The 22,914-nt window shown below is 37.2% G+C and overlaps 2 protein-coding genes across 3 annotated transcripts; one reads left to right on the top strand and one right to left on the bottom strand.

Annotated features, from left to right (window-relative positions):
• Positions 1-1,306: 1,306 nt before the first annotated feature.
• On the bottom strand, positions 1,307-8,947 carry bend7 (BEN domain containing 7). The gene is made up of 10 exons (XM_084734592.1): positions 8,700-8,947; positions 7,253-7,330; positions 6,814-7,167; positions 5,054-5,173; positions 4,614-4,966; positions 3,443-3,550; positions 3,157-3,274; positions 2,956-3,069; positions 2,595-2,636; positions 1,307-2,074 (listed from the first exon to the last, which is right to left on the bottom strand). The coding sequence occupies exons 1-10, from the start codon at positions 8,761-8,763 to the stop codon at positions 2,016-2,018; spliced, it is 1,410 nt and encodes a 469-aa protein (XP_084590718.1). The 5' UTR covers positions 8,764-8,947; the 3' UTR covers positions 1,307-2,015.
• Positions 8,948-11,175: 2,228 nt separating this feature from the next.
• Positions 11,176-18,128, top strand: prpf18 (PRP18 pre-mRNA processing factor 18 homolog (yeast)). 2 transcript variants are annotated; one of them, XM_084734908.1, is made up of 11 exons: positions 11,176-11,345; positions 13,025-13,102; positions 13,339-13,365; positions 14,987-15,088; positions 15,182-15,295; positions 15,530-15,676; positions 15,995-16,063; positions 16,296-16,436; positions 16,541-16,612; positions 16,704-16,859; positions 17,582-18,128. In XM_084734908.1, exons 1-11 carry the CDS (start codon positions 11,280-11,282, stop codon positions 17,660-17,662), a joined length of 1,053 nt encoding a protein of 350 aa, XP_084591034.1. In that variant the 5' UTR covers positions 11,176-11,279; the 3' UTR covers positions 17,663-18,128. The 2 variants fall into 2 exon arrangements, with proteins under 2 accessions (XP_084591034.1, XP_084591036.1); XM_084734910.1 differs by lacking the exon at positions 13,339-13,365.
• Positions 18,129-22,914: the final 4,786 nt, after the last annotated feature.

Below are 22,914 nucleotides of genomic sequence, written 5' to 3'. Positions count from 1 at the left end.
ATTAGAATAGCACTATGGTTATTACTATTTAGGCCTCAAGAATGTTTCAGGAAGAAATTGAGCATTTTGAAGCCCCTTTCCCCATTTCTTCAAAGGAATGCACCTTTAATTTACTGTTTTCCCTCCAACTGCACCTACAACAACATAACATGGTCTGGCTGGAGGTATAAAGGCTAAGGTTTTTAAGACTTTAGGTTTTTGCATTGCATTTGTAAACCTATCCATTATTTTAATGTTGCACTGTTACAGTCTTTGTTGCAATAGAATAGTACTTTGTTTATTATTACTTAGGCCTCAAAAATGTCTCAGGAAAAAATCCAGCAATGTGAAGACCTGCTCTCATTTCTTCAGTGGATTGTACCTTTAATTTATTGTTTTCCTTCCAGTTGCACCTATAACAACATACCATGGTCTGACTGGAAGTGTATGTACTTAACAAAGGCAGAGGTTTAAAATTTTTGAACTTATCCTTTGATAAAGAATATGTTAATGCGGTGCTTTGTTATATTATGTTTATTATTACTTAGGTCTCAATAATGCTTCAGGAAGCAATCTATCAATTTGAAGCCCTTTTCTCAGGCTTTGGAAGTAATGGATTATGTAATCAGGATACAAAAAAGTCCCTTACTGATCACATCTACATGACAATCAGGAGTTATACTCATTGCACCACTTACTGGCAACAGGAAGTAAGCCAAAACACATGACAATTCAGAGTCTTGTTGACTGTTCAGCATCTGATGATGGGGTTGTGGATGCCACACATCCTGATGGGGGCTGAGGCACAAGGGCTTGTTCAGTGCTGTTTACAGCTTTAACTATTATTTAGGACTCAAAAATGTTTCAGGGAGAAATCTAGCAATTTTGAAGCTTTTCTAACTTCTTTTGTTGTTGTTAATCTTAATATCTAGCATAGCACTGCAAAACTGATTGAAATATTATTGAAATTATAATATGGCCAGGTGTAATATCCATATTGAAGAAGCTGCATTTTTTTTTTATAAAGGAAACGTGTGACAAAACAGCAATATAATGAAATACTGCAGTGCTGCAGAGATGCCCTGACCTACAAATCTTGTTCTCCCTTTATAAGAAAACATGTTTGTTTGATACAGACCCCAACAAATGTCACATCATCAAGATTTTATGATCAGTCCCAGTAATCATGAATCATATCACAATTGCCATATCTGTCAAAACAATCACAGTATGATTGTTTTACCTTGTTGTGCAGCCCTTATTTTTCTCACATAAAAAATACAAAAGAAAATTGTCAAGAAACCATCTTTAATGGTCCAAACAAATATTCATTTTATATTCACATATGAGCTGTATCACAATATTAGCAACAATAGCACTGATATGCATAGCCTAGAGATTCTAATGATGAAAAGAAACAACTATTCATAGAATACTGTATACTTTATATTTTCAGCCAGATGTAGCCTAACAACATATTTTTCATTAGCAAAATTGGCTAAAAATACATAAGTTTTGGATGTTATGTTTGTAATTGAGGCAAATGCCGCACTGCACATTACACCCATTGAAGTACTGGTCACTTAAAAGGCACAATCCACAATGGACAACTTCCCGTAAAAAGTAATTTGTGCAAAATATACGAATGTTATACCATTTCAGTACTTCTTCTTGTTTTAGACATGACATATGAGAACTAGGGAAGTATGCTTTTAAAGCTGTAGCCTATAATGTAAACAGTAAGTCGCCTCTAAATGTGAAAATGAACTGACATTTTTTTAACAACTGTATAGTTCAATGTCTATTGGCACAAAATACCAGATCCCAGTGATGGTCTCATGAAAAGTCTTAAGATGTGTGTATGAATGTGTTTGTGTATGAGAGAGAGGATAAGCAGGCTTCTCCTTCATTTGGTCCTATTGTTTTTTCCCCTTTACATCCATAACACAGAGCTAAAGTGGCAAAATGCATGAAGTTAGAGAAGTAATGAAGACAATCAACAAATCTGCATTAAGGTCATTGTGGTGGCTCTCAAATCAACCAGTCATGTTCACCACTGTCCCCTTCACACCTGCAGGCGTGTTATAGTCACAGCCTAAAAAAGAAAGCAGAAAATAATGTTAAAATTTAAAACCTCATTAAAAACGACGTAAAAAACGCAATTGAGTTCACATATTTGGTCAGTTTTTTAATGGTTCTCATAGCCTTACTTGAAAAGAAAAAAACTGAGATAACAGAAAGAGAAATACTGTTGAGACAGTGAGAATGAAACAGAGAGGTGAAAGAGGGGGTATGGTGCATGGTGTGAAGATAATTAGCTGACATTTTGGGAAGCTGCGTGAGAATGTCAAATGTCACAGCGACAGCGTGACAAAGACATATGAGCCAATGAGCGACACCAGTTTGTGTGTGTGTTGTGACAGTGAAGTGGTGAGATGTAAAGACACTGTGGGCTCAGGGGGAGGCTGATGGAAAGATGTTGTAAGACGTTGTGCTGACTTAAGGGTGAAGCTGCAGACACAGGACGACAAAAGTAGACAGCTGAATACATGGGTAGGAGAGTGTGCGTTTGCTAGCTGCCTATATGTGTTAACATTTAAATATGAGGGTCATACTTGTGGAAGGTCCATTTAAGACTTCTTCTGCTTCTGCAGCATCTGAGGAGCCAAAGAAAGAACAAGGTTTACCACAGAAAGTCTCCTTTTTGACTGATAAACTCTGTATGTGACTTATACTGTAAACTTACTGCTTAATAATAATAATAATAATAATAATAATAATAATAATAATAATAATAATAATAATAATAATAATATAAACTTAATTTGACCATGCTCATAATAACAATTTTGCATAATAAAACAGGGTTATGGGGTTAAAGAAGGATACTAGATGAAATACTGTGTACAGTACTACTTTCTGTACTTTCTGTACTAAAATAGGGGAAAAACTTGGCAGCAGTCTCTGTATAAGTACCTCTTTTCAGCCTCCTCCTGGCAAGTTTGATCTGATCTTGAAGGATCTGAACCCAGTCTCGGGGCCCAGGCAACTTCTCTATTCTGTGTTCAGTGCAGTATTTCTCTGTAAATACTGGACACAGGTCACACAGTCATATTAATGTTTCCTCTGTCTCATTATTGTTGCACTTTGGCACAAAAAATTTATTTTGCATCATACCTTTAATGGCACCCACAATGTTCTGGTCCAAGCCCTTCCGGTTATCATTGAGCCCTCTCTTCCTTTTACCATTTGGCAAGGAGTTAGCCAGGGTGGCATCGTCAAAGAAGGCACACACCTAAACACGTAGCCATATCCATGTTAAAACATTGCTCGGACTTTAGCGAGTATAGCATATTATTTAAGTAAATTATTATATGTTTATTTAAATGCAAGTAGTCAGTGAAGCCACATTACTGCAAAGTCAATCGCAATCAACAGCTCTTGAAAAGTTATAGATGCACACCAGTTTCCGGAACAGCAGGCTGCCAGAGCGTGTATAGTTCACCAAAATGGAGTCTAGCTGAGCCTTTGAGATAAACACGTCATAATCCTCTGCAAGACGCACCTCAGACTGAAAAAGAATCAAATAACACAGAGTGAACTGATCTTAGAAAAATGGTACATGAACACAACAATACAAATTCATTTACTGATGCAGACCTATAGTCGTCTCGGGCTTATAGCTAATCTCTATTAACAGGCTTTTTGGTCTACAGTCCTACGTTTGATGTTACAAAAGTCCATAACATGTTCTTATTCTGCTGTATGTACTTTTTATTTTCGTTTATATTACTTCTCTTTAACTGACTCTCTTAATGTATTTTATCCATTCTTTTAATTACATTATTATACTGATGTTCCTTTTGTTTTATCTATGTGAAGCGTCATCCTCTCCCAAAATAAGGATTTAAGATTATAAGAGGTCAGGTGACACAAAGGTCCTGCTTAGCAACAAAGTACATCGCTTGACAACAGCTTTAACATCAAACATGGAATGTCAGATTAATTCAACACATGTATCTTCACTTTCAAGTCTTTTCACATCCATATTAGGGTGAGTTAAAATAGAAAACAGTATCAGATGTTTTTACAGTGTAAATATACTGTTTTAAAAATGTTTTGAAAATCAATTTATCAATAAATATAAGTTCAGGTGTTGTTTCTATGGGAGAGTGAGGCACACTCGAATCATAGATTACACCTGCAAATTATGGGAAAATTATGCACTTTTCATGTGGACGTTCAGTCAGTGTTGATGGTAAATGTAGTCAGTAAAAGCAATAAAGTCCTTCGTGCTTGCTATATTTAACAAGAAAAGATTTTTGCCATGTATCGCAACCCTAGCCTGAACCTGTTACTTTGTTGGACAAACAAAGTGTTAGGTGTAAAAAAAGTACTCATCTAGCATGCCCCTTGGCTAACAAAAGGTGGAGACCATAAATCTAAACTGACAAGACTAAAGAATAAGAGATTTTGCAACAAGAGAAGTCAGTTTTCTTAGTCAATATAGCATTCACTGAGGAATATGTTACTTCACTTGACTACATTTACTGGCATCAATGATTGGACATCCACAAGTGCTGAATTTTCCCTTTAAGCACAGAGAACACACACGTGTACATCATGTACATTACCTCTAATGACTGAGGTTCTCGCAGCTGGCTCAGGAGAGGGTTGTGTGTGTTATTGACAGTTACTGGATTGGTCTGAGGTGGCAGGACAGAAACCCCAGAGGAGACAGTTTGGCTGTTGGGTATAGATGAATCTTGCCCCTTTTCACATGGTTCCCTCTTTTCAGATTCTGCGGATGCAGCTATAAGCGGTGATGCTTCCAGAGGGGCCAGGGCAGCTCTTCTTGTACTAGATACTGTGAGTGGTGCCGCTCGATAGATCGGCCTCCTCTTGCGGGGCCTACAGCGAGGAGCAGGTCCCGGACCAAGACGAGGTTGGCATGGTGATGCTGCTTGTTCATGTCTTTCCAAGGAGGCTAGGAAAAGACAGTGACATGTTATATTTTTTTCTCTGTGTTTCTCACTTTGTCACAGTGTGAGAGTGTTTGTATTCATACACTGACCTTTTTGAGTCTGCATCAGCCTCCTCATGGCTCGCATTTCCTGCAAAATAGCCTGCAAGGTGCCCTTACAGTTACACATACAGCAGGGGGTCTCAGGCACAGCAGGAGGGACTACATCTGCTGAAGAGTCAGTGGTGTACTGGTTAGTGATACTCAAACATGCATCCACATACAAGTGCACTGTGCTTTCTTGCAATGTCCATGACAACAAAGTGAGTCTTTGCATGCATGAGTGTGTTTTGTATGAATACTTGCCAACACTTCTAAGTGTCTGTCTTACACACAAATACTTCTGTACAGTGTTTGTTCCTCGACAGCAAAACACTTGTTTGGTATTGTATCGGAAGGGTATAAAGCTTCCAAAAGGGTTCTTCCTGAAGGGCTGAGGTTCCACCCAAAAACATTTACTTCTGAAGAATACTTTTATAGGTTTGTCAAAAGGATTGTTGCCATGATCATCACCCTAAATAAAATATTCAAAATATTATTATTTCAAATATTACTTTAAAATATAGATGTATCTAGAATCAATTTAATCAATCACTTTACTTGTGTTTTGCTTTCATTGATATCTTCATATTATTTCATGTCATACAGTAGTAGGGGGACCAGACTGTGCTGCTCTCAGGCTCTCTGCTCCGGTTTGTAACATTGTAGAAATGGCCCACATTTTCCATCATGCCAACTACCCTATCTGATGGACTGAGCAGTTTGTTTATGTGGGTAATTGTCATTTTTGTGCTGGTTTATTTTTTATACCATATATGATATTAAATATTTTTGTCTCATCTGCAGAATACAATATAGTTCTTTGTAGAACCCTTAGAACACATGGAGGTGACAGGTGAAATGTTTTTGTTATATAAAATGGCTTTCAGTAGAACCTCCTGGGTGGCTTCTAGATGAAACCCTTGGAATATAAAAACCTTCTTGGTCGGTTCTTCTTAGCACCCTTAGATTGTGGAAAGGTTGTTAATAGAACCCCCAGAGAGGGTTCCAAAAGGCACCATTACACCATAGAGGCTCTATTGAACATCCCATATGTGGTTCTGGGTGGAGCCATTTACCATTCACAGATGGCTTTCAGTATAAACTTAAAAAAATAAAAAATAAATGAATTTATATATATATATATATATATATATATATATATATATATATATATATATATATATATATATATATATATATATATATATATATATATATATATATATATATATATATATATATATATATATATATATATATATACATATATATATATATATAGCGTTCTATGTTCAACTCCCTTGGCCCTTTTCCACCAAATTAGCTCTGGTTCTTGAATCAGTTCCGTTCAAGACTCTTGGAACCTTGGTGCTGTCTCTGGAACAGCCCATGTTTCCACCAGTTTTGAGTAGAATGATTGTAATGGAGAATGTTATCAATAGAGGACGTTGCACAATGGTAGAACATGACACACCCACTTTGGTTCCCAAAGAAAACTGGTTATTTTTTGGTTCCAGCTGGGAACAGATGTTTTTGGATTCTGATCTTCTATTTTAGAGTGGAAATGTTATGAACGGTTCAAAATTGGGTGCTTAACCCAGAACGGAGCCAGTTCTATTTTGATGGAAAAAGGCCTATGTGGAGGTTCCAGGTGGAACCTTTATAAAAGGGAAACAAGGATGTAGCTCATCTTCATATTATCAGGATTAGTTTTCTTTAGGAAATTCATTCCAACTGTGTCTGTTGTCTCCGTTGCTTTGGTAGCCTACCATTAGCTTCATTCACTTTGATCAGATCCTTAGTATTGTTGAGGATCCTCATAGCTTTGGAGCGGGTGCTGTACTGCCCACAGCCTGGACCATTGAGAGTGGGGGTGGATATGGATGAAAGTGAGGACCCCGGGTCCCCTGCAGAATTCCAGCTGTTGCTCTGGTGGTCCTCTGACACAAGAGATAAAGGTGCAGGCTGATGTACCCAGGCCAGATGCCTATCCTGGGACTCCTTTGTTAAGCTGTCCTGCTCTGTTCCCACACGTTGATATACCCTGCCGGTCTTATCACTTAGAAGCCTCATCATTCCTGTGATTTGCCTCTTGATCTCCATGCCCTCGTCCTCCACCCAAACTATGTTGAGAGAGAACGGTGTCAGTATAATTAGTGAGATCTGCCATGATATATCAAAGAAATGAATCCTTACAGTGGCACATACCATCAGGCACAGCAGCATCCTTGGGCTCCCCATTGGCATCCTTGCAACTGCTAATCATCATATATGAAGCGTCAGAATCTGTGAGGATCAGCAAAGTTTTGGTATGAGATAGTTACAGTAGAACAGATTTTTTTTTTTTAAATTATTGTGTTTCAACAAGTCAGTGTGGAGGTACAGAAGGAAGAATACTGCAAATGAACAAAATCCAGGTCTTATTAAGCATTTATACTGATAACTAATAATGACACCTGTCCGTCACTTTATGGCATCATCGTTTTGTAATTGCTCACAAAATGTGTAAAAACAGCCTTTGCATTTGCATAAGTCAGCCAACTGATTTGCCTAATCTTTGTGGGTCTTTAGGCCGTGTTGAAAACGCAGACGACAACAGGTTGAAGGAACCTTGTACGTCTGTGAAAAGTAGTTTCTGGGACTAAAAATTTGTGGTGCTTTGGGTGGAAATGTGGCTTTAGAATCTATGGCCCTGACCATGGCTCTGAAATATCTACAACCTGACTTTGCTGTGTATCGATGGTGCTGTCTGTGGTGCTGAAGGAGCAGGATTTTTAATTGTCTTTTTCTCTCAGTCCAAACTTTCTGTCAGTTTTGTCTTAGATCTCTAATATTCTTGAAACCTTATACATGAAAACTCAATTCTACACTGTATTGTAGCCTTTGTACTGTAAAGAATGGTGTCATCTTCATGACCACAGAGACAAGTAGCTACGTATAATCATTGAAAAGGGCATCATAGAGACACACTGCTGCCTATAACATTCCTATAATATTTCTATGATTATTCCATATCGTCTGTGCTTCTGTAAATACACCCCAAACCTTAAATAACCCTAACCTTCCCACTGGACCATCCCTGTGTTAAACTGGACAAATCACCTACTGACTACAGCTGTAATGAAACTAATATAAAACCTGTGTGACAGATTATTGCAGAATGCTGTTGCAGCCTTTTACATCCTAACATCAAGCTTGTGCAGGCTGATAAAGACTGTGATGTCAACCAAAGCAGAACATCCCCCCACCCCCACCCCTTCCCATCCCATGCAGAAACCACCACCTGTAGGTGGTATGAAGTAGTGTGCTCAGGAGAGGTGGCCTAGAGCGTCTAGCTTCAGCAAAAAGTGAACAATTTTAGCTGCATGTTGCATGTTCGGAAAGCGCATCATGTTTTTAGATTTTGGACTAATCATCTACTTAATTGATTCTTGGATGCATGTTGAAACTGATGTTTGGGAAGGCTTTGTACATGTAAGACTTGAATCTTTAGAGTGAGCCGCTGGTTAAACCCGAGGCACAGACTGTGGGCATTGTCGTGGCCATCGCTTTTGTTTACAGAGTCGTCTGTGCTGGCACACAGCGCCAGACAAACACCCAGACACAGACGCGCGTCTTGCAAGGTCTTGCATTCATTCATCCAGCAGCAGCCTACCTTCATCCGTGACCAGTTTAAAGCTCTGTGACTTCCTTCTCCTCTTCCTTTCCCCAAACTCCATCTTCAGGGGGAATAGCTTTAGTCTCAGTAACGTGCAGTCGAAAATCGCTCCTCAGAAAGCCGAAATCAGTGAGTATGAGGATCCACTCAGCGGAATCACTGTCCGTCCGTCTGCCTTATTAATCAGTTAAATTTCTCCTCAGGCTGCGCTACACATCCTGTCATCGGCACGTTTCACCGTGTTGAGCTTAAATGGACTTGATCAAAGCTATGTATGATCTGTTCTCGTCCCCAGCATGATGCTGGTTCTTCCCTCCCGCCATGTAAATAAATTAATGACTTTAATATTAAAAATTCGTCACATATCCCTTTGCGCCACCTGATGGTATGTTCTCATCTAAAAGGTCGAGTCAGACATTTGCCACTGTAGCGTCCAGACAATGGACTGAGATTTTAGCAAAGGCAGTAATGAGACCAGACTGCAAACAAACTTTTTATTTCTGGATTTTTAATATTTTTTATCACGTGAATACTGTTATTTATTATTTTATTACGGTTGAATTTTCAAGATCAGAAAAAAGCTTGAATGACCAGCCCTAATATTTGACTGGAGAGATAGCAGATGACTGAAACTCAGTGGTAAGTCAGTGTTGAGTGGTCGTTTTAATGTTACACGGTGGTTCAAGAAGTACTCAGATACTCTACTTCAGTAAAAGCAGAAACATACCCCATCACAAGTAAAAGTCCTGAATTCAAAAGTTCCAAAAAGTAAAGTCAAAAGGTAAGAGTAGGTATAAGTACAGTAAAAGTGAAAGGTAAAAGTACATAAGTATTTTGAGCAGACTGTGCTTAAAGTATCAGAAATAAAAGTACTCATTATGAGGAATAGCTTCTTTCACAGTGTTTTATCATAAAAAAAACCCTTATTTTTTTCATTCTATGTCGTTATATTTCTATTTGTTCCTTTTTTTCATTCTATTTTTATCACTATCAAATACACATAAGAGCTTTTCAATTTAATTGGTCAGTATAGTCCCAGTTTTAGCCATTGCTGGGTGGATTAGTGGTATATGTTTTTTTAATTAAAAAGTAAGAAACTGTAAGTGTAAAATAAATGTAGTCAAGTAAAAAGTACAATATTTTTCTCCGAAATGTAATGAAGTAGAAATATAAAGTAGCAAAAATACAAAATAATCAAGTAAGGTACAGTTATGTCAGAATTGTACTGAATTACTGTACTTCAATAAATGTACTTTGTTAAAGTCCACTGATGTTACATGTATTAGAACGAAAGGACTCAGATTGTTAGACGTGTGATGGATATCCATATGTATGTGAAGCTGATGTTGTGCATCGGAGGATGAATTTTCCCTCCCTCCAGTTATGACCTTGCTTCAGGCAACTTTATAAACTCTGAGTCACTGGCAGAACATAGGCGGTAGTACTGACTCACTCATGAGAAGTGCAAGTCAGGTAAGTTGGTCACTTTTTCCATCATTTCTTTGATTTTAAATCACAGCTCTTAAGTAGAGTAGACTAATCCTTACAATGAACATTTTGTACCACTTTGAATAGTTACCTATCAAGCTGAAAACCTTCCAGCTTGAATATAGTTTATTTTTTCATTGAGAGAAGTGGAGCATCAGCTGTCTGGTTGGAATTTAATTTAGTCATTTGTATTCTAGAAAATACAGCACAACGTGAAAAGGTCAGCTCTGACAGAACTAACTTAAAAATATTCTTACTGAGTATATGTTGTAGATATTCAAACAGTGCTTTGGCAAAATGGCCATGTCAATAAAACCATATGGATTTCAATAAAACAAGCCTATATTTTGTTTTAAAATAATTTTATTTGCTCATGCCTAAATGTTGAAATGTGATGTTAACAGAGGAAAAAATATGTACTAAACACAATATTTTGTTTGGAACTGAATGTGAATAATCCCCTGAAAAAGCCCATTGTGTATAACCCTGGACCCATTTTTAATAAATGGCCATACACTGTAGGCCACAGCTGAGAAAGAGAGGAGCTTTGATCAACAGACAACACAGAAATATGACTTTAGATAAACATTTCTATGTTTTACACACAGCCCTATAGAGAGTTTATGAATGTTCAGTTTGCTTTTCAGTAGCCCATAGTTGCCATCACCCCTTTATATTTAATTTAAAGCCCGTTTCTTCCAATATTTTCATTTACTGGAGCCTAAAATACTTTTCTACTACAGGCAACACTGTTTATTCAAAGAACACACAGAACAACGTTGTTTTCTTGTGCACAAAGGGAGAGGGTTTGGTCTTGAAAGTTTAAGATTTAATGCTGGATCTATGCTAAACTCTCTACGAAAAGATTTAAACGGTCATTTAAACCGAGTGACATTTTATGTTTATACTTTTATTTTGAAAGTCACTCAACAAAACAAAATAATTGAGTGCCGGCTTTTATATCGAAAAACTGCGGTCGCGTTTGCAGATGACTTCCGGTTCAAGCGTCGTGTTCCCTTGTAACAACAGTCTTTCGTGTGTGGTTATTTGTTGAAATAAAGCAAAAACAGCGACACTCACTTTACTAAAATGGATATACTGAAAGCTGAGATCGCGAGAAAAAGGAAACTTGTCGAAGAAAAGCAGCTTGTTGACGTGAGTAGATGATAGCGCTGCTTGTTTTTGTTAGCTTGGTTACTTAGCCCTGTTAATTTAGCCAGCGAGAGCTAACGCTTCCTTTCCAGAGTTATTTATATTTTTACATGAATTGATAGATGTATTGATACAGTGTTGAACTCCAAGTACAGTCAAGTTAATTGCAGTGTCCTGGACATAGTAAGACTGACAGTACACTAATAGTAGTAACATTTAAGGTTGAAATAGCGGCCAAGGTAAACAAAAATAGCTAGCAAATATGTCACGTAGCGTGATATTCTGCTTAAACTCAAGTCCAAATTACTTTCTGTAGCGCTAATATTAAAGTAGCTTTGGAGGAACGCTGAAATTGGATTTAAACCTAAAACTATAATTGCTACAGAGGAACACTAAATCAGTCTTCAATGCAGAAGTGTCAAAGTTCTGGAAACAACACTTCTGTTTATTATACACCATTTCAATAGAGCTCCAGCTGGTTGGTTGAACAACAGAAGCAATTTGTAGATCTAACTTTGGGCTCTCGGTAATTGTGGTTAGCATTTTTCTTTTTCTTGGTTCTAGGGCTGGACAGTATATCGACTTTATATAGATGTTGTGATATGAGACTGGATATCATCTTAGATTTTGGATATCATTATTGTGATATTTCATAAGTGTCGTCTTTTCATGGTTTTAATGGCTGCATTACAGTAAAGTGAAGTGATTTTCTGAACTTACCTGATCTAGCTGTTCTATTATTTTCCTGTACCACTAAGACATTATATTCACATTACTGATGATTATTCATCAAAAGTCAGTCAGTCACTCATTGCGTCCGTATTTTGTGAAAGGATCAACAGTCAACCCTACACTATTGTTACAGTATTGATATAGAGGTATTGGGCCAAAAATATCATGATATTGGATTCTGCCCATAGCATCCATTCTTAACTCCACCAGTAAAAGTACTACTAATACTAATATTTAAGTCTTATAACAACATTTATTTAAAGTAGTTGTTATGCAGTAAACTACATTTGCACTATTTGAGAATTTATGGTATGGTCATTTTAGAGAAAATGTTCATATTTTGAGATGTATATTAAAATATCAAGATAATATGACCTTGAGTGTCAAGAAAGGCGCCTATAAATAAAATGCATTATTATTATTAATATCATTAATATTTGTAAGCCATGTCACCCAGCCCATATTATAGCCCTACATGTCACTCTTTTGCTCTTGTCATTCCTTGAATTTGAGTGTTACCTGTAACATATCGTGGTACCTTTCAGACTTCCTTTAATAGTTTTCCCATTAGTTTATGAGACCTCTAAATCATGCCCATATTCAGTAAGACTTAAACTTCTGCGAAACTGTGAAGAGACATTGCATTGTAAGATGTTCCTTTGTTGAAAAGAATTTGCCTTATTACATATTTGAAAATACTATGAAGATGCTGACATGGAGCACACTATGTTCAGTTGTCACACTTAGTCCAGCACAGAAAAAAAGAACAGTTCAAATTGCATACATTTCTAGTTGTATTCAACATATGTTTACTACGGTGTCATAGTACAAGAGATGGAAGAAAATAGCACATTGAATCTTTCTTGTGAGAGCATCACCATGTAATCCCTCTTTTTTCATTGTGCTGTTTGTTTAAAAGTGTAAAATGAGTCAACTATCTTTCATTTCAGGACTCAAAAAAATTCTTCAAAAGAGCGGATCTTGCACGCAAGGAACAAGAAGACTATTACAGAAGATGTGGCTATAAGGTTGATGTGAAGCTCAGTCTGTCTTTCACTCTATTACACACACAAACATCTAAACGATTGCCTTTCTTCAGTTCAGTTTTATCTCATGTTTAGTTTGACACTTTGATAATGTCGTTAAACCCTTTGCCAGGAAACAATGTAAGGCTAGGCTTTGATGCTCAGGTATACGTTAGTGTTTGTGTCTTTGTTTACTGTGCTGTTTCTCCCCAACCTGCCTCTGCTGCCTGCATCTGTAGGTTCAGAGAGAGACTCCTGAGAGCCAGGTATGGGATTGCACAGTGAAAGTAGCTGACAGGATGCATGATAAAAGGACAAACACACTGTGTCCCAAAGGCTTCCGCTTCCTTGGCACCCTTTCTAAAAGTTCACTTTCTAAAGCCAGTGAGGATAAAACCAGAAATAACAAGGTGGAGATATCTTTACTTTCCACTGTATGTTGTTAGAAAGAATCCCATGAGGACTGAGTGTTTTGGTGCGGGATTATGAAATAAATTCAATATTAGACAACTCAATCAATCAGTAAACATATTCTAATTTGATATCTGACTTATTGTGTTTGATAAATTTAGCTTTTTGCATGTGATTTTAAAAAGACATGGATTTTGTACTTCAAACCATTGCTGTCAGAGTGCCTGGCCAACTGTTTATGTACATGACAACTGGAATATATGCTGGACCAGTTATGTGACTATTAATAAACTCAGCAACTTTAAGTCTTCAGAAAGCAAGGGGTCAAGGAAAGGAATCCACAAAGCCAAAATGGGACACAGACATGGTGTGGATTTCAGCATGGGATACTGAACTGAAATAAAAATAATTATTTTATTAAGTTGCACTTCTTATTTTGCACATAACCCATGACAGCAGCTTTAATATTTAGAACAACTCTAAGTTTCCCCTGGTTTTGTGTCACTAGTTTGCATTGCCCTGTAACAGTCGCTCTATGAAAAACTGCATTTATGTTCTACTTTGTGCAAGGCTTAAATGTCAGACTTATTAAGCTATGCTCTTTGCATACATGCAGTATACTGTGTTTATTTGAGTAAAGGCCATTATTGTTTTGGAAGGCTTTTTGTAATCAGTTTATGTTTGTTCTTTTAGATTGTGCTCCTTAAGCCACAATCTAAGAGTGCTGGGATGCATGTGCCCATGAAAGCATGATTTTATAGCATACTTTGAGTTTCTTTGTTGCAAAGAATATGTTTTGCCTGTGATTAGGCTTTAGGTGGTTCAGCATTTGAATTCCACTTAAGGAAAGTTGTGAGATTAAAGGTACATTTCACCCCAGAATCAAAAATACACCTTTTTCCTCTTGCCTGTAGTGCTATTTATCTCTCTGGTTTGTTTTGATGTGAGTTGCCAAGTTCTAGAAACAAGGTATGTGGATTATCTTGAATAATTGGCTCATAATTTCTGTTGAGAGACATTGCTTTGAACACCACAAATCAAGCGTCATCTAGTTCATTGCATTCAAAAGAAGGCAGACAACTTTATACCTGATATCTCCAAAACTCAGCAACGCACACCAAGACAGATTAGGTGGATAAATAACACTACAGGCAAGAGGGAAATATGTATTTTTGATTTTGGGGTGACCTGTCTCTTTAGTGTAATATTTGATATGCTTGTTTATTTGGTAAGTTATTAGGTGACTTGTCTTTATTGAAGAGCTACAAGTAAGATGAGGATGTGATTGTGTGAAATCCAGTTTATCATAGTGACACATGTCCTCTTTGATCTTGAGGTCTCCTCTCTTGAAGACATTGCAAATGCTTTTCACATTTCTAGTTGAAAAAAATAAAATAAAATTCTGGACCTTTGCATTAACTCTATATCTCTGTAATAACTTCAGTATATTTCTTTTCCCTCCACATTTCCTTGAAGATTGATAAGAAGGAAGAAGATGAGCCATCCACCTCGGCTAATCCAGTGTTAGAACTGGAACTAACAGAGGAGAAGCTGCCAATGACACTGTCACGACAGGAAGTGAGTCAATATTAAATATTAAAATGTCCCTCAGTACCTTTTCTTTCCACATTACAAGTTAAATCTGTCTTTCGCATCGCTATGTTTGTGTAGGTGATTCGACGGCTTAGAGAACGAGGGGAACCAATTCGACTGTTTGGAGAGTCTGACTATGATGCCTTCCAGAGACTCAGGAAGATTGAGATTCTGACCCCAGAAGTAAACAAGGTAAGACTGAATGCTGCAGTGAGATATGCTGATTCAGGTCCATTTTATCTAATAAATTATCAAACAGGAACCACTGCATGTCACGTCATTTTGATATCTGGCTGTCAATGTGCATATCTTGTACCATTTATTGCTCTTGAGTTAACAAAGGTGGGATGTGTTTGTAATTTATAAATGTGGTCCTTTTAAGCACAGTATGGTGATCGATCTGTTTAATGTTGCCTCTGTGTCCAGGGCTTGAGAAATGACTTGAAAGCAGCCATGGACAAGATTGACCAGCAGTACCTGAATGAAATTGTTGGAGGAACAGAGTCAGGAGAATTGGACACACAGCACGACCTGAAAGTACACGAAGAAAACACCACTATTGAAGAACTGGAGGTACATTGGAAAAACAACTTGACCCTGTTAACCATGCAGTTAGATCAAGTTATGGGCAGTTTATTAATAACTATTTATTAATTTTGTTGACACTAGAATATTGTTTTTTGATTTGCAGGAACAGCAACTGTTTTTAATTATGTATTATTATTATTATTATTATTATTATTATTATTATTATTATTATTATTTTTATTATTGTTGTTGTTGTTGTTATTGTTGTTGTTGTTATTTTATAATATCTTAACTATCCTTATCATATTTAGAAATGTATGGTTATGATTCAGTTTAATTTCTGTTACTGAAACTCTTCTTTAGGCTCTTGGTAAAACCCTGGGCACAGGAGATGATGATGGAGACCAGGATGTTATTGACAAGTTTTTGAGGGTAAGCCAAGAAAATAATGCTCTACCTTTGATCTAGAGGGAGCTGTTGGCTAAAAAATGTTTATGCCACTACTGTGGTTGCTATTTTCTTTGTAGTTTATATTCATCTATGGTATTGATTTGTGTTATTGTTAAATAGATTGTTATGCATTTTAACACTACCGGTCAAGAACAAATAATGAACAAATAATTGTTTAGTGTTATTAACAGCCATATTTCCTGTTATATTTTAGTTTCTTCTGGGTGTTTGGGCCAAAGATCTAAACAGCCGAGAGGATCACGTGAAGCGAGGTGTTCAGGGCAAGCTGGCCAGTGCAACCCACTCACAGACTGAGTCTTACCTCAAGCCTCTCTTCAGGAAGCTCAGGAAGAAGGTGATGTTTGTGGAGAAAATAAAACAAGCTGCAAAGATGTTGTATACAAGGTGTTTATCTTTTTTTAAAAAAAATAGTTCTAACTTTTCTATTATCTCTTGCAGAGTTTACCAGCTGACATTAAAGAGTCAATCACAGACATCATTAAATTCATGTTGGAGAGAGAATATGTCAAGGTATATTACTATCTCTATAACGGTGTATTTTTACCATGTTAGCATTTATTAATTTTACAGATTTATCAACTATGTACAACTTTTTGTCCAGGCAAATGATGCCTACCTGCAGATGGCCATTGGTAATGCTCCCTGGCCCATTGGTGTGACAATGGTGGGTATCCATGCCCGTACTGGGCGAGAGAAGATCTTTTCCAAGCACGTGGCCCATGTTCTCAACGATGAGACACAGAGAAAATACATCCAGGTAAGATTATCCCGTACAGTGTATACATCTCTGTCAGGTTTGGTTTTGACTCAAGAGAATGACCCTCAAGATCAAATACAAGCAAATAACGATTTCTAGATTGTTACCCTGACAGAGAAGGATTTTATCATTTTCACCTTTGGCGTATCTTAAACCCATGACAGGTTGGACACCATGTGCCCACATTTCACAGTTAAATGCTGACATTGTGCATGTGTTGGAACAACAAAATATTAATAATGAATGCCCCATGCTCAGTGACAAATCATCAGAGGATATGTTTTTCTCATTTAAGTTTATAAAATGCCACTTTTGGGCTGTTGTGAAATTTGACAACTACAAATAAGAATATTTTTTATTCCTTTTGTTGTCTTGATTACTTTAGTAGAGGTGCACCATTCTTATTGTGTGACTGTTATTCATGAGGAACTCCATGCTCAACACTGCTAACACAGTATATTTTGCATTTAGGGTCTGCTCATACTGCTGCATTATTCTTATCAGTGTCAAGTCATCACACTTGCATAAATTGGCATTTGTCATACATTTTGAAGGGGTATTAGACAGACTGCTGATGTTGATAGAGGAGGTCACAATTATTGGCTGGTCATATGCAGTATTTACTAGAAGATCAGCAGATGTTGTACATCAATTGGCACATTAATATATCTCTTTCATTGTCAACTTAGTTTCTTTGCCTTGTTTTTTCTTTCTTTCTACAGGGACTGAAGAGGTTAATGACTATCTGCCAGAAACATTTCCCGACTGACCCATCAAAGTGTGTGGAGTACAACGCTCTTTAAATTGCAACTTGAGCGTAACTTATGTCAAGGCTGTGTGTTGAGTGCATCACAGTCCAAACTGGGAATTTTTTCACAGCAGCTCAGTTATGAGTTCTGGCATGACTGAAGCGTGATTGTGGCAGAAATTTATCAACATGTTGTATATAAATGGCCTACATTTTGCAGAGGATGACTGTTTGACAAAATGCTTAATTTAAACTACATTTGGGTAATAAGACCTGTTTTATATGGTCAGAATTGTGTTATGACAACAACAGATTTAGCTGGAGATCAACAACCCTTGAGTCTCATTAGACGTGTCCTTGTGACCTATTGGGAAAAACTGATGCAGCTGTCATGCCACTAAGAATCACAAATTTTCAGTCCTGATTAAGAACATGTTTGTTTATGGATGCATCAGTCCAAACATTTGTTACAGGAAATATATGTATTGTTCTGTTAATAACATTGGCTTATATGCATTTTTCATTGTGTAGCAAGGAAGGAAGATCCAGTTGTGTAAGTTTTATTACACCTGAGATAAAAACAGATTTTTCTTAACTATGGACATGTTAAAATCAGTGCAGATTCAGTTTGATGTGGTTGGTTGCATTATCAGTTTGTCCCTGTACTATCTCAGTAAGGAAATAAAGTTTTTTTTTAATCACACCAGCTGTGGTACGTGTTAGTTTTTATGCAGTGTGAAAAGTTAATTTTCCTTCTTCAACATAAATTTTGCTCTGTAATTATTGAGATGTGCTCTCTTGTCTTCTGCAGCTGGACTGCTGAATGGTGCTATTTTTAGCCACCAGTCTTTGGTTTGTCATTTGAAAATGCGTCTGCAGGGAAACAGTTTCTAATAAAGGGCTCTCCACTGTAAATGTGTCGTGACATGCTCCAGTAAAATTTTGGATTGCCCACTGTGTGACTTAAGAGTTCATTAAGAATGTACTGATATGAAAGTAGTCAATTAAAGAATCAGTGCGCTATTATGTGCTCTGCTGAGCAGCACTCCAAGAAACTAGATTTGCAACAGCTGATTGCAGATGGAAACCTTCCAGTAGTTTGCTAAGATGGTAACATCCAGCGTCACACACTGACCTTATTACACCGAGTAACCATGGTGATCTGATCTGTTCCTTGTGGTCATAGTGTGCTCTCGGCTGCCTGAACTCACGTCACGTCACCACAGTTTCAGTCTGTCAGCTCTGAACACGTCACTGCTTGAGACTCAGCTGGACAGGTTGACTGTTGGCAGTGCGAATACCATGAAAGAATGCTGGGTTTTCCTCTGAAATTTGACGCTTTGAGCACCCACATCTAGTAAAGAGTCTTATTTGACAGTAGCAGTGTGGAAACGATTAAATTCAAGACTATGAAATAACCTCAGAAATCATTACATTTGAGTCATTTGTCTGCCAGGCCTTGAGGTAAAGTATGCAAAATATTTTGGCTTTTTTCCAGTCTAATCTGTTGTATCGCTGTCAGCTGTGATGTTTGCTTAACCATGGCCTTGAATCAGTTCTCCAATGGAAAGTATTTGCACTTCATTGTAAATTAACAAGGAACCCTCCTTGCTGTCAAACCTAGAATTTTGTGCCAGTTCTGTTATCTCATAGACAGGAAATAATGAGTTTTAGGTGGACATTCCAGAGATTAAAAGGGAACTAAATTAAATTTCTATAAACATAATTAATTCTGAATGCATGGGAGGACAATTTCGAAGAAGAATAGAATGATCGAATGAAACCATCAGGACAGGCAGGACACAAGAAACCCATTGTGGCACTCAGGCAGATGTCAGATTCATCAGTACAAAACAGATGCTGCTACAGTGGACAGCAAAGATGTCATGTCTGGCTTAGTGCAGCACAGTTGGGGAGAAATTGTGCAGTAAAGGCTTTTAAAATTGAGCAAGGGAAGGAAACATGACTAAAGGGGCATTTCATTTTGGACACACTGCAGTTTTTAGATATGTGCGGTTGTGAAGAGTTTTTTTGTTTTGTCTTTGTTTTTGCTTCCATTATTGTAGAAAAAATGTAAGACTTCTTCCGTGACCACAAGAGGTTCTCTCAAATTTTGTTCACAAAGATGTTAAACCCTATGTTAGTGAGAACTTTTCCTTTGCTAAAATAATCCAACCACCTGACAGGTGTGGCATATAGACAGTCTGCTTAAAAACAGGATTATTCCACAGATGTATCTCAGACTAGTCACAATAACAGGCCCTTAAAAAAACGAGCAGTTTTACTGACAAAAGATATTTATTTGGCACTGAGCTATGGCATTATCATAGGGGGCTACAGATAACAAATGGATTATCTTGGCAAAGATGAAGTGCCTACTAACACAGATTTCAATACATTTGTGAACAAAATTTGATAGAAATAAACCTTTTGTATGCTCAGAAGTCTAAAAGTTTTTTTATTTCAACTAATCAAAAATGGGAGCCAGAACAAAAGTGCTGCGTTAATATTTTGTTGAGTACATTTTGCACCGGAGTAGCTGATGTTTCTGTGACACTTTCTGCTCACCGTGAATGTCTTTGTGCTTGTTTGGGTATTTGAATCTCAAAACATGGTGTCCTGAGTAATTGTTTCTGTCCCTTGATTGTCCTCTTCATTAATTTCAACATGTCCAAACTTTTCAAATATTTTGTAAAGACACACTAATAGGTGGCCTCATCCCATTCTCCTGGCGCTGTGTGTGGATATGCTGATTTATACCGCCTGAACTCTCTGACAACAATGAGGGTTTGTATTCATTATGCGAGGGCCTAATTTGTTTTTTCTCTAATGACCTCAGATCTATGCATAGCCCCATTACTGGCTGTAAGATGTGGGCAAACTGATAAAAACCTGCTCTCTGTGCTCTTTTTGTTCAGCCGTAGGATTGAGTCAGAGTAGGATGTGTGAGGGATCCACTCAGTGTCATTAACACATTCAAATCCCCAGGCTTCGTGGAAGGATTATCTCCATCGCCCCTGTGTAACTGCATATATTAGCATGCCAATGTGGAAATCAAAGCAAAGGCGTCGCTTAATTGTTTTCTAGTGTATTCTTTCATCATACATTATGTGAGGAAGTACTTGAGGTGGGTGAAATACTACCCAAGCTCAATTTAAGCAAATAATCTATCCATAAACATGTAGAAGCATTACTTAGTCAGGTTATAAAGGTTTCGTACATGTTCTCAGAAACATTCTGCCTTTAATTTGTCCTTACCTCTCAAATAATTATGCATTCAGATAAAGGAAACGGTTTAGTTCTATGAAGGGATCATCAGTGCACCATTATGGAATATTTCAGCTCATCGTTTTGTTTCCAGGTGACCGTTCTCCATTCATTTCCAAGGAAATGCATTGTCCAGGGTCGCCTGCCAGCTTGCAGGTCTTAACTGTAATTAGAGCTTCATTTCTCTTTTCATCTGCCCTGGCTGGACAGTATGATCGTTGCCAGGCACCTGCAGAGGTGGAAACCAATTACCGGTGGAAGCATGGTGTATCACACCAATATGTCTCCTTCTCTCTGAAGGTCTCTGTGTTTTCCTTTCTCTCCTCATTTTGTCTCTACACTGTAAATACTAACACCAAGTTTAATTACAAATACTGAGTTCACCTTACTCAGTTTTTTATCAACTTGTTATTTACACTCATTTTAAATAAGTTATTTGTACTTTGAGGTCGAAAAAGCTGCCAAACTCAGTGTGCTTGAGTTGGGTTCACTTAAAAAACAAACCAAGTACTTAGATGTTAAGATTTTTTCAGTGGTGAAATGTAACTAAGTACTTTACTCTTGTAATGTACTTAGTATCCCACAAATTAGAAGCATTTTACATAAGTGAGAATGAAAAATGCCTCTAAAACAAATTGTGTCAAACCATACAGTTATTGAAAGTAAAAAGACGGACTCATCTGGCCTCTGTAGAGCCTGTTAGTCTGTATTTAGATCAGGGCTGCCCAAACTGGGGCGTCTGGACCAAAGTTGGCTAACCACAATGTTTGATTCGGTTCACCAGATGTTTCTATTTTTAATTAAGAATGAATATCTAAATTGTTATTTATGCCGTTTTATTTCTATCTGTTGTCTCCTTTGTCTCTCTCACCTCTCCAGTCTACCTTCACCTGTCTTGTTCAATAGAGGCAAAAGCCCCCCAAAGAATATGAAAAAAAACCTCTTTAAATAGGATCCTTTATTATTAATTATTTTTCATAATCTGAGCAGACAGATAGAGCAGCTTTTTGCACAAGAAGTTAATGGAGCTTGGGATCTTAGTATCATTTTGTATCTTAACTATACAACACATCATTGTTCATTGCCTTTTTAATCTGGGACAATAAAGTAAAATATAATGCCTCCATTACTTGTGCAAATATTAACTACTTTTGACAGATTATTGCAAAAATGTATGTGTGTGTGTGTGTGTGTGTGTGTGTGTGTGTGTGTGTGTGTGTGTGTGTGTGTGTATACATACACATTGAACAATGAACAGCAAACTGAGTCCTTTTTGCTGTTTATTGCTGAAGACCTGAAAAGTGGTGTTTTTATGTTGAACTCTGAAGAGTTTCAGGGAATATTTATTTTGGAAAATGACTCTCTCTCTTTTCTCTTCTGTCTCTCTGGTTAAATGTGTTTTTTCATTGTCTTGTCAATACACTGATATATACTGAATTAACTTGTGCTGCATTGTCACCCTGATTATTTGTGTGCTGTTGTTCTGGTGGTTCATTTTTATGAAAAGTGGGTTTATGACAGTGTATGTGGGGGAATGACCTTTTAAAATTTCAAACAAGAAATTGTCAGATGCACTGTGGCTGCACCATAAAAACAATGATGAAATATTTTGCTGACAATCAGTGCATCACAGTGATTTTTGCAAAATGTTGAGGGAAGTAATGAATGACAGCTACTCAAACTACAATGATCCAAACATCTTTTCATAGATGAGGCCTCATTCAACAGTTTTTCCTACAATTAGAAATGTAATTACCCACATTCATCTTTTTAGACACGTTTTCTTATATTCTTTCAGTCTACTGACTGACATTTTCTATTCTTTCAGTTGATCTGTGCTGTAGACTGTCGTCACTGACTTAAACAGCCCGACTCTGGCCTCTTCTCTTTGTCAACAGCTGTCACAGGTAGGCTATTTTTAATACTATGAAACACAGGGTTATTAAACATTTTTGAAAATAATTACTATTATTGTGGTTGGCATTATTTTCAAACCTTCAAATGCATTCTGTGTACAGTCAATTCTTATTCCTTAATTGA

Source organism: Lutjanus erythropterus, chromosome 13, assembly GCF_056507025.1.
Source record: "Lutjanus erythropterus isolate fLutEry1 chromosome 13, fLutEry1.hap2, whole genome shotgun sequence".
Taxonomy (NCBI): domain Eukaryota; kingdom Metazoa; phylum Chordata; class Actinopteri; order Lutjaniformes; family Lutjanidae; genus Lutjanus; species Lutjanus erythropterus.
This window is presented reverse-complemented; position numbering and strand designations above follow the sequence as displayed.